The following is a 12433-nucleotide window of genomic DNA, read 5'->3' as shown; positions in this document are numbered from 1 at the left end:
TCAATGAGCGAGAGCTTACAACGTTGTCAACATAATGAGACATGATGCGTTTTTGTGTCCAAACATTACTACATACAATGTGTGGGTCATTGCAAACATTCTAGCTATTTATGTGAGGTGCCTGAAGGATATCCTATAACTGCCTATTTTTTCTATCTAACTTCTAAACAAAATAGACATATGTACCAACTTTTCGAATGTAAGACATGTAATTACAATTTATTTTTCATGCACTGCATATTGTTTAACATTTTCAAATTAAATGCTAAGCATCCTCCTTGCAGTGCCCCATTTGAAAATAACTTCTATCGCCACAGAAAAAAGACCCACCGAAAACACATATGTTTAGGACATTTTTATCTTTTTTTCTTGAGTTTTAAAGAAACCAACAAATTATCAAGACTTGTTCCATAAAAATTAAATATAATCATGGTAATAAACGGATTTATCCACAGCAGATATATGCACATGCCAACCATGTGCTTAGTGGAATAATATTATAGAGGAATTTCGAGTTGAAAACAGAAAAGTTTTTCCCGATTTGCTGGAGTGAGGTTAAAATCGCGTTTTTTCATTAATCAGACGATGCGATGCAACAAATAAAAGTAGTAAGTAATATAACCTAATGATTATTACTTAGTAATTTCTTGTCTTGATGTTATTATGGTCGCATTTATTCTACAATCATTGTTATTCGAACTCTGTGTGACAGAGGAATGGCGGACCAAAATAAACACATGGCCTCAGCAAGACACCCATATAAAAAATCAAATTTTCAAGAATTATGGATAATGACAAGAAAAAAACGAAACAAATGGTTGTAGCCATATTATCAATGAATCAAACTAACTCCATTTTCAATGCATTTTTCATCTCATGAATGCTGTACCTGCGCAGTTCTAACATGATTAATTTTCTTCTAATTAAGACAAAATAAACTTAATTGTTTACTAATTTTGGTCTCTAACAGTATGTAATTAGTGCATTAGCACTTTGAGTAACTTTGGGCTAGTTTAGTAGAGTATTAAGCGCATTCTTGGTATTTCTTAGTTTACACCAGACTAGATCCAATATGGCTTGTACATCCCCCTTAAAAAATCCAAAACAAAAAATATGCAAATTGTGCATCAATGTTCTCTCTACAACCATTTGTTGAGAAAATGTCTACATATTGCACTTTTAAATGATAATTTCAAGTTCAAAACAAGGTATCGTTGTCTTCAAAAAGAGTGTAAAGAATCATGAAAGTAGTTCATGGATAGCAGCACGTGGTCTATTTTTAGCACATAATCTTGTTTTCCAGACCTCTTCTTAATATGGAGGGGCATAACAATCTTTAAATGTAGAAGAGAATTACAGTTGCAAAATATTTCAAATAATATGAACACTTTAAAAAGAGGAAAGGTGTTATAGTGTGGCTTGAAGTAATTTATTTAGTTTGAACAAATTTTTTTTGTCTATTTGCCCATATTTTCAAAATTACAATTGTACAAAGTAAAGAGAAAAAATCAACCTATAAACATCTTTAAAATGATGTTTGGTGGTCCTCCCAACTCAGGGAAAAATTATTGGGTCCGTATTTATAGGTGAGAAAAAAAATCCTTAAAATTTAAACAGAATTGTTTACGGAAGAAAAAGAAAAAAATATCGTGTAATGGGATGTTAAAAAAATGAGTCGGGCCATTTCTAGGCAGTAGATCGGGAGAGAGGGCAACCAAATATTCTTATAACAAGTGGTATTATAAGGCTAGTACATGTTCCATCAAATACTTAGTAATGCAATTTTTTTTTTCAATTTATTTTTAAAACTAACTGATCTTGTAATCTTTGACACTATTTTGAAAAACAAACAAAGGATTTTCGGGGGAAGGGGGGGGGGGGTAGCACTCACTTTTTTTGCGATGATAGACATAGCATATGCAATGGACCTTTCATTGCAAACATTGTGCTCGCTTCTAAATTTTTATAGAAACAACTCATTATATTTTAATTATCAAGCTTCGTATGTTCAATGAGCGAGAGCTTACAACGTTGTCAACATAATGAGACATGATGCGTTTTTGTGTCCAAACATGACCCCATACAATGTGTGGGTCATTGCAAACATTCTAGCTATTTATGTGAGGTGCCTGAAGGAAATCCTATAAATGCCTATTTTTTCTATCTAACTTCTAAACAAAATAGACATATGTACCAACTTTTCGAATGTAAGACATGTAATTACAATTTATTTTTCATGCACTGCGTATTGTTTAACATTTTCAAATTAAATGCTTAGCATCCTCCTTGCAGTGCCCCATTTGAAAATAACTTCTTTCGCCACAGAAAAAAGACCCACCGTAAACACATATGTTTAGGACATTTTTATCTTTTTTTCTTGAGTTTTAAAGAAACCAACAAATTATCAAGACTTGTTCCATGAAAAATTAAATATAATCATGGTAATAAACGGATTTATCCACAGCAGATATATGCACATGCCAACCATGTGCTTAGTGGAATAATATTATAGAGGAATTTCGAGTTGTAAACAGAAAAGTTTTTCCCGATTTGCTGGAGTGAGGTTAAAATCGCGTTTTTTCATTAATCAGACGATGCGATGCAACAAATAAAAGTAGTAAGTAATATAACCTAATGATTATTACTTAGTAATTTCTTGTCTTGGTGTTATTATGGTCGCATTTATTCTAAAATCATTGTTATTCGAACTCTGTGTGACAGACAATGGCGGACGAAATAAACACATGGCCTCAGGAAGACACCCATATGAAAAATCAAATTTTCAAGAATTATGGATAATGACAAGAAAAAAAACGAAACAAATGGTTGTAGCCATATTATCAATGAATCAAACTAACTCCATTTTCAATGCATTTTTCATCTCATGAATGCTGTAGCTGCGCAGTTCTAACATGATTAATTTTCTTCTAATTAAGACAAAATAAACTTAATTGTTTACTAATTTTGGTCTCTAACAGTAGATAATTAGTGCATTAGCTCTTTGGGTAACTTTGAGCTAGTTTAGTAGAGTATTAAGCGCATTCTTGGTATTTCTTAATTTACACCTGACTAGATCCAATATGGCTTGTACATCCCCCTTAACCACGATTTGCTACAGAACTCAGTTACAGCATTCAGATATTTTTGAATTTTAATATAATTATAGTTTGTGGTAAAAATGTACCAAATTATTGAAAAAAAGTACATTTACATGCATATGGTATTTGAGATTTAAACTGTATTTGAAAGTAAGTTCAATTTATTTTTAACTAACTGATTTTGTTTGGATTTCCGCCTGTTTTCCTTGAAGTGTATAAAATGTATTCATCCGCGTGAGATTCTCCATCGTCCACTTTCCGATAATGATATGTTGTCGTAAAACCTGACCTGCTCTGTCGGTGTTGTTAAGAAAATCATCCATCTGTAATTATTGATTGTAGAAATATGTAAATGTAAAGAAGTCTTAGAGTACAGTGTACATGTATAGCTGCCACACAAAAAACATTATTTGATCAATCCTTAATACACATGTACATCCCTTATAAATCATAGTTTCAACACTGAAAGACCAATATGAGGTCTTGATTATTACATTCCTTTTTAATTTTTTTTTGAAAATGAAATACAAATGCATCATATCCTATTTATGAACAGAAAAAATATAAGTTTTAACTAAATGCATATTATTTACAAAATAAAATAAAACCATTCTGAAATAAATCGCAAAAAAGTTTTTTATCGTTCTTTCAACGTTGGAACTATAATTATAGCTTAAAAGAGATGCATTTTTTATCCATCATATAAAATACGTCAGTAGGAACCCCAACACTTGCAACAGATACGAAAAAAGTTAAATATCATAAACATCAATGTAACAATTACGACTTTCACTTACATCCATGTTTCTGTAAATTGTTCGGAATCCGAAGTCCGTTGGGAGGAAGACGGTAAATGGACCGTGATATCGGAACTCCTCGTGATAAATATTCTTCACCAATTTGATGGCCCAGGTCATCTTCGACTCTAAAGTTGGATCATCGTTATGAATATCTTCTATCAACTGTCGAAGAAAATAATATTTCTATTTAAAAAAATTTTGCTTGTACCCTAGGAACCAAGTTAAATGTAAAATTACCTTTTCAAATACTAGTATATTAATGAATTGCAAAAAAGAATCTTGTATTATAGCACATCCTTTTCTTTAAGGACAGTGTAGATCATGTAGATCACTTGATTTATATTGAACGTTTATTTAAAGTAGAAACAACTTACCCCCATTAGATTGTTAAAACACACTTTTCCATCACTTGCATAACCTTCATTACACACACATCTGTAAAATTTTATACGACTCGTTGTAAAATTGATAACTTTATAGGTTTTATTTGGGTATCAAAAGTAAAAATGGCAATGTTTATTTCTCTAACATTTTAATGCGATTGCTTCATATCAGACGATTAGAAATATTGAACAACATATTTTTAAAAAGTTTATTTACTCGTGTTCCAGTGGACCAATCATTTGACAATCTGCATTTTTGTCACAAAGGCTGCTATTGGTCAAACAAAGATCGATGAGCTCGCACTTCTCATTGGAGGAACTTTCGTAACCAGCCTTGCAAACGCACTCTCTCTTTGAAGAAAAGAAAAAATATTGTTTCAATCTTTTATTTTGTGATGATTGTGATTAACTTTGAAAAAAAATAATTCAGCTATTCTTTGCATTCTGCTATTTTCAATCGTAATTACTTTAAATTTAAGATTTACAGCTCATTTGAGTAATTGGAACAATTGGACAAAGCTTAATTTCAAGCAATTTCAAGACTTGTACGAATTGTCAAATAACATTTTACATACCACACCAGGTGATCGATATGTACAGATTGAGGTGGTAAAGTTACACCCTCCATAAAAATCCCGGCAGGGATCAATAGGTGTGCAGACGTAACCGTCCCCCCGGAACCCCTCAAGACAGGAGCAGTTATATTTAGAAGGTCCAAGAAAAGTGCAGGTGGCGTTTTCGCTACATTCATGTTTACCTTTTGCACATACATCAACAGCTGTAAAAGAGAAATGATCTTGTACATAGAAGGTATATATTTAAAGTTACTTCTAAAAACAAAAAACAATATTTTTCTGTGTTATAAAGATTTTCAAAGGCAAAATCCTATTCTAGAGTCACTTTTTCACATGTCGGTAATCCTACTTAGAAGTCTAAGTCTATTTCCGGAAGGAAATCTTTCTCTGAAGCGATACGGGGGAGGGGATTAAGAAGTTATAACATACTAGTACTTTACAGACTGGAACTTACGATTGCATGTTTGTTTTGTGGCGTTTATTTCCTTCTAGTATTCTATATTAAAGGTACTTACTATTGCATGTGTTCTGTGGCGTTTATATCACTCTTGTATCCTACATTACATACGTGTGTTCTGTGGCGTATATACATGTATCACTCTCGTATCCTAAGTTACAGGTACTTATACGATTACATGTTTGTTTTGTGGCAAATATATCCCTCTTGTATCCTATATCAAAGGTACTTACTATTGCATGTGTTCTGTGGCGTATATACCCCTTTCGTATCCTAAGTTACAGGTACTTACGGTTACGGGTGTGCTTTGTGGACTTTATATCCCTCTGATATCATATGTTGCAGGTACTTTTGATTACACGTGTGTTCCGTGGCGTTTATATCCCTCTCTAAAATGTTACAAAGCAGTAGGAGTTTTAGAACTTTCAATACACCTAGAGTTCTCACTGTTCTTATAGTCACAACCAGAAATCTCTGAAATAAAATATTGCCACTGTACCTTTAAGTAAATGCATCTGTAAAAGTTTTTTTTAATAAGAAAAATTATCAAAAACGATTATAAGTAACAATGGAAAATTATGTTTTTGAAGTATGGTGCAGGTGCAAAAATTATATCGGCAGGAATTCGAACAATATACATGTACAACTTTTTGCATATTTTAGGAAATCCAAATATTTTGTCATAAATATTTGCAATCTAATATCTTACTTTTATACTCATGTATATGTATACGTGTATTTCTTATGCTACCACGATTATTTAAAGATCAAAGAAAACCGTGTTATTCTCCAATAAATCACAAACCCCATCAAAAAATTATCAGATCAGAAACACGTATCAAATCTGTACAATTCAAATGCATGTTTGGCTGTAGAATGAAATACTTGTTAAGACCACATCGATGTGTGTCTTTTGCAGTATTTAAACACTGTAAATTGTTGATGAATGTCGTTTATTATAGCTAAGCGGGGCTATTCCACGGACCTCCCTACACATTTAAACAACGTGACTTTAGTCCCAATAGAGTAGTTAAACTGGAATATACATATGTATATTCATTATAACTGATCAAAACATATTACGAACAAATTTGTAATTTAAAAAGGCTATTTTTGATGTAACGAAAGCTCAAATCGCCTTTTTTCCAGACAGATAAGCAAACAAATTTTACCTCTGGTGTTAAATGGAACAGCGTAATCGAAAATTACCTAATTTGTCTCTCTATAGAGAAAACGATCAGCCGTATTTAGCGATTTTAGTAGACATGGAAGATTAGAAATAAAGTCCTCATTGTCGTGAATGATGCAGAATAACCTTTTCGGTCTCGAAATATTGTCTGAAATATAAAAGCCTCGGCTTTTATCTTTCAAAGTAACATATACCTCGGAGGTTATTCTGCAACATGAACATTCACGAAAACGCGGACTTTATTTCTTAAATCATTCAGCATTATTTTTCCATCATAAATTAAAGGCAATATTCGCTAAGACCCCCTTTGGGTCCATGGTTTGTGAAGTTCTTAAGAATTATGCAACAGTTTATCCATAAAAACCTGTTGTCATCCTGCTACAAAAAGAGTTTTCAAATTGGTTCTAGGATATGGTATACAAAGGGGTCACAGAAAGGTGAGAAAATATAAGTTTTCGAAATTTTTATTTAATTTTTCATCGATTTAAAAAATCAATTTGTATCAGAAAACTTAGAGCACAAGGTTGCCTGTCTACCAAATTTATATATAATTCCGTACACTAGCATCAGATGCATCTTGTATATAAAAATCTCAAATGAGCAAACCTTTGCTCTATTTTTCCCGAATTGAAAAATATTTCAAAATTGAAGAAATTCTACAAAATTGAGGAATTTTGGGAAATGTTTTGCACCCTCCTGTGGTCTCCGTGTAAGCTTTGAATCAAAATAAGAACTGCTTTTCAAACAAGCATCTTATTCACAACACACTCTGTAGCTATCAATGTTTTAACTCTGTTCTGATTTCCCATCAAATAAGGGGCCAGATTCAGTCGTTACTAAACCTTGTCCTTTGTATATTTAGGTTGAAGGTGTGTTGATAATTAGTTTTCAGAAGTTGTCATTATGTAGAAGTAATTTTAAATTGCAGTGAAATATGTTCAAACTACCATCATAACCACCACCAACAACAGCAACCAGAATAACCGCTTATTGTTTATATTTACCTTCGTCACAATTGTCTCCCTTCCAACCCGAGAAACACTCACATAATCCGGAACCCTGCATTCCACTGTCACAGACTCCGTTTACACAACTACAGGCTAAAAGATAGATTTTTACAATGTGATTGAATGTTTTAATAATCCAAAAGTGTTACATAACTGTTAGAATAATTTGTTAGGTCTTCTTTGATGATACAGAGCAGCAATTAAAATCGTTGAAAGTCTTAACATGCAAATTTCAAGGTATATAATGTAAGATCTGCGTGTATATCTAAACGATGCAAATTAAAGGAGTAACTTGCATAAATTGTACACTTGTATAATCTTACTTTCATTACAGTTTTCGCCATATACATTGCTATCCACGCATTTTTCGCAGGCATAACCGGTGAAGTTTGCCTAAAACAGGACATTTAGAATTATAACTGACAAACTTTAATAAAATTCTTTTATCAAAATGCTCTGCGAGATGTCCATTATTACTTAAATTATAACATAATAATTATATAGAAAGATAATTGTATGCATGCATTTAACCAAATCTTTTCTTTACTTTCACCGTTTATAAAAAAGCTGAAGTTTGATATGGAACTTATATTTTAGACAAAAACTTATGGAAGAAATGATTGATTTACATACTTGACATGCGCACTCTCCATTTCCGGAAATGGTGTCATTACAGGTACCTTTGTTATTACATATTTTCCAGTTATATTTTGGGCATGCTGTAATATATATTATAGCAAATATATGTAAATTGAAACAAACAATCAACACGGATTGACTTGGCAGAGCCTATATGTACGTTAAACAGGTCTAGGCGGCCTCTGTTTTTGGAGGATAGCTAGATTCAATATGGCAGCCAAATTTTTTTACCATATATGGAAATCGCAATGCAATTCGGATATTTTATCTTCTGTTTTAAGAATAACACAGGTAATTTTCAAATTCGTGCCTACCTTTAATCAAAAAGTGCAAGCACGAGAGTACAATTAAATAAAAGTTCAAACATTAAACTATCGATTGTATGTGGCGATTTGAGATTCTATGTCTAGAATTTTTACAAAACGCTTTCTAAGTTGGCACTTCTTACGATTCATTTCTACTTAATATTTCTTGTTATTTTGTTTAATATTTATGTTTTTTCCATATACCCTTTTCCCTCTTTAGACAAATAAACAGGCACTTAAATGCTCGAACAATACATACATGATATTATTTTCATTTACTTCAAAATTAGAGAAATTTTGGGAAACACAAAAGAAAACGTACTGTAAAGAAAAAATACACTCTGACTGATAATTTTAGCAAATAAAACAATTTAAAGTTAAAATAAGTATTATTTAGAGAAATCAAGAAAAAGCACCGCCACCCACTTTATAGCTGTGCAGCATCCAAATTCCTATATGAGGCCTCGACGGGGAGTATGCATCCGCAGTATATATATTTCCACGGACAACGTACGTTTCAGTCAGATTAGTTTTGTCAACGGGATAGACGTGATTGAATTTTATTCAGTCTTAACTGATAAAGATGACTGTTTAACCGTGCTGTAATGAATATTGATCAATTTATTTCAGGGTTCTTAAAATCTCAGTTTAATTAATAACATACAGACAGTTCTTCGATGGGCTTTGATGTCACAGATTTTTATTGTGTTATTGAAATGCGACATTAAAAACGAAGTAAGAGATGTATACATGTACTGCAGTCGTCAGAGATAAAGAGTTTTAAAAGATGATTTTTTTTTAAAAAAAAAGGTGGATTTTTAAGAAGGTACTTGAATCAGTTTGCACGAGAAGAGAGGAAAATGGAGGGTGTGCGCATTTCACCTAATGTATGCTGTATCCGTGAACCCATGGACTTAACTTTTATTTGAAAGGGACACAATAAAAGCAGGGAAAGCAAATATGTTTGCAGGGAATTATCCAACATACGATTTTTTCCGTAACTTTGAATTTTCTGTATCGTTTGGATCGAAATATAATGTGTATATTCTGTTAGGAATAATTCAAAAAAATGATTGAGAAATTTTGACATTATACATTGCTTCAAAATATTTCTCCAAAATTTCAATAGGGGAAAAAAATGACATTTGTACGTGCTTTTGATAAATTGAATCAAATTCATTTTTTGACAGTGCTGTATTTTAGTTGGCTAACACAACAGTATACAAGGCTGATAAAAACGGAATGTAGCTGTGCCCTCTGAGTCTCGTTGCAAACTTAATACCATCAACGTATGAAATTTAACATTTTATTTGTTTTGGTTGAAAAATCAGCGTAGACTGCCCTTTGTTTTAAAAAGTCCGGTAGGTGGCGACACCTCTATCCTCTGTTTTTAGGGGATAAAAACTATCCTCCAAAAACAGAGGCCGCCTAGACCTGTTAAATGAAAATCTTCATGTGTATCATCGATATATTTATTTCTTTGTATTAAATGTTGAATTAAAAAAATTGAATAAATATACATATATTCTATAGTCTGATGTAGATAAAGACACTTTTGCTTAATATTTAATCTACTGATTATTTTCTTTAAACAAATGAATTCATAGACTGAAGGGTGACTTTAGACTGCATGCAAATGAAGCCTGACATACATATATCCATGTAGATTTAGATTTTATGGATGATTTATATTACATCTTACACGCAATACAACTACATTTAGCCGTATGGCAAAGTGCATAATTTAGAGGAAGAGTTGCAGCGTAAGGAGGTTCGTCACTTGTTCGAATCAAAAATGAAGGGTATGGAGACCGGTCCTTGGGTTGAAATATTAGAAATCTAGTTCCTGAAGCGCAGAAGATGCAATCTGATCACATACTGCTCATTACTCAAAGGCCATAAGTGCCGAGAACAGATCTAAATTTGCAGCCCTCAATCGCAAATGATACATGGTTTCTCGATGTGAGAAAAAATATTCTAAAATGATGTTTAAAATGTTTAATGAACAAAAAGATTTTTCCACTTTTCCAGATTAAGATTTAAAATTAAAGTAGCTACAAAAGAATTCAATGATATTGTATATTGATTTCTGAAGTTATTACAGAGGCCGTTGTAAACAATATGCTAAATCAAGATAAATGTCTTTTTGTGTTGGAATCGCAGAGATTCATCCTTATGTTTTATTTTTGATACACGTTTCTTAAAAAAAATCTTATTTCTGCAATTTAAAGAATTAGGCTTTTTTTCGTAAATAGTAAGGCCCGGGACAAGAATCAAGAGCATACTATAAATTGGCACAACCCCATGCATATTTGAAGGCGTTATTTGATTGGTCAAAAATGTTCTAGAAATAAAATTAAACCAATCAAACCCCGCATAACATCTTCGGTGCAGTGTTAAGGAAATTAATTTGCTAGCTGGGTATAAATTTTTACTGGAAATACAAATTAAAAAAAATATTGATCTCGTGTTATCTCATGTTAGTGGTTCTTTTTACACATCATGTTGTCTTGAAAACTATTTCAAATTTAGTATTGTTTTAAAAAAAAATCAAAGTTCAACACATGAGCTGATGAAGAAGTAGAAAATATAATATGAATTTAGTTGTAAAAGAAATAATACACTGCAAGTCTAATTTCACACTCTCTTATATTAATAATTAGAGGCATCATATTGCATTTGATTAATATGCACTATTCTTTCAATTTACGCTAAAAATAAAAGTATAAAAACTTCAAGGTCAAGAGATAATTGTAATGGTATATACCTAAAAAAACACACAAAATTACTTTCATTAATGATAAATTAAAGGATTTTGTTAATTCAGACTTACCAAAGCAGTTAGGACCGTAATATTCGGCACAGCAATACGGAACATAAACTTTTTCTAGACAAATATGAGAACATCCCGACATTTCAATAATCCTCGGATTCGTTATATTTCCCATATTAAGTTTTAATTTACAATTTCTATGCCCATTGTCTGTCGTTAACTTTGTTGCATTCCTTGGGCAGTCGGCATTTGTATTATTAGAACACAAAACACATTTAGTATCAAAGCGTTTCGTTAAAATCTTTTCTGATTTGCAAAAATCTTTAGTATCTGCGATTGATAAATTAAAATTTACTGACAAAATTAATAAAATTGAAATAACACTATGTACATCCATAATTTAGTATCAACCAGCATCACATTTAAATGACTAGACTAAATCCTATGTAAAAATATATTTTCTTATTCATGAATGAAAATTTGTAACATTTGAAAGTCACGTGACATTATGACTATGAAACAGGACGTTTTCGGCAGTCACAAGACACTTATGTATCAGATTCTGAGACTGTGAAAGCCTAATTAATTACTAAACCTTAAGTGTTTTCCGTCTTAAAGTGGCGGTGTGTATATTTATTGCATTATTGTAAATCGTGTAAACCGTACACCGAAATAAGACAAAGGAAGTAAGCGTTTAAGGGATTACGATCGGGGAGCGATCCGAGGTTATTATGACGTTTTTTGTAGTGGAAAATTTTAAAACTAGATCAAATTTGTATCAAAATGTACCACTCACCATAATCACATTTCTGACTCTTACAGAACTTTTTAAAACGAGGTTAAGGGTCAACGACCTAGTTTTTTTGTCTTGAATTCTCAATCAATTAGCGACGATTGTCTTTTCCTTCTTCAGTTCATATAAAATTTGATTTATTCTTTTAGGAACATAAGTCGCAAATATAACATGAAGGATGAATTTTAATAACTAATAATTATTTACTATTTTCTCTTTCTTATTATCTAGCTTTAAGATTTTCTTGAAATATTCCAGAACAGTTGATAGTTTAACATGTTATCTAAAAATCTTATTTCTTGAATATGCAAAAAGTTATAAACATTCATTTCATAGTTTCCGGTCATTCATAAACAAGGAGGTGATTTTCCCTAAATTTACTTCAAATAAGAATAGCATCCTCTGTCTTCTATA

At 31.8% G+C, this 12433-nt stretch overlaps 1 protein-coding gene across 1 annotated transcript in view; it reads right to left on the bottom strand.

The window, feature by feature from the left end:
• Nucleotides 1–11713, bottom strand: part of LOC134246308 (stabilin-2-like) — a 38251-nt gene extending 26538 nt beyond the window's left edge. The window contains exons 1-10 of the mRNA XM_062728630.1: nucleotides 11287–11713; nucleotides 8143–8228; nucleotides 7833–7902; nucleotides 7507–7602; nucleotides 5761–5787; nucleotides 4857–5077; nucleotides 4499–4632; nucleotides 4273–4333; nucleotides 3896–4060; nucleotides 3275–3421 (exon numbers count right to left, since the gene is read on the bottom strand). Of these exons, the coding sequence (XP_062584614.1) occupies nucleotides 3275–3421; nucleotides 3896–4060; nucleotides 4273–4333; nucleotides 4499–4632; nucleotides 4857–5077; nucleotides 5761–5787; nucleotides 7507–7602; nucleotides 7833–7902; nucleotides 8143–8228; nucleotides 11287–11623 (1344 nt within the window). The 5' untranslated portion in view covers nucleotides 11624–11713. The remainder of the gene's footprint in view (nucleotides 1–3274; nucleotides 3422–3895; nucleotides 4061–4272; nucleotides 4334–4498; nucleotides 4633–4856; nucleotides 5078–5760; nucleotides 5788–7506; nucleotides 7603–7832; nucleotides 7903–8142; nucleotides 8229–11286) is intronic.
• Nucleotides 11714–12433: the final 720 nt, after the last annotated feature.

This window comes from Saccostrea cucullata, unplaced genomic scaffold (assembly GCF_032062105.1).
Source record: "Saccostrea cucullata isolate Sc308-1 unplaced genomic scaffold, CSIRO_AGI_Scuc_v1 ctg2604, whole genome shotgun sequence".
Taxonomy (NCBI): Eukaryota; Metazoa; Mollusca; class Bivalvia; order Ostreida; family Ostreidae; genus Saccostrea; species Saccostrea cuccullata.
Note: the sequence above shows the minus strand (reverse complement) of the source record. Positions and strands in the feature narration are given on the sequence as shown.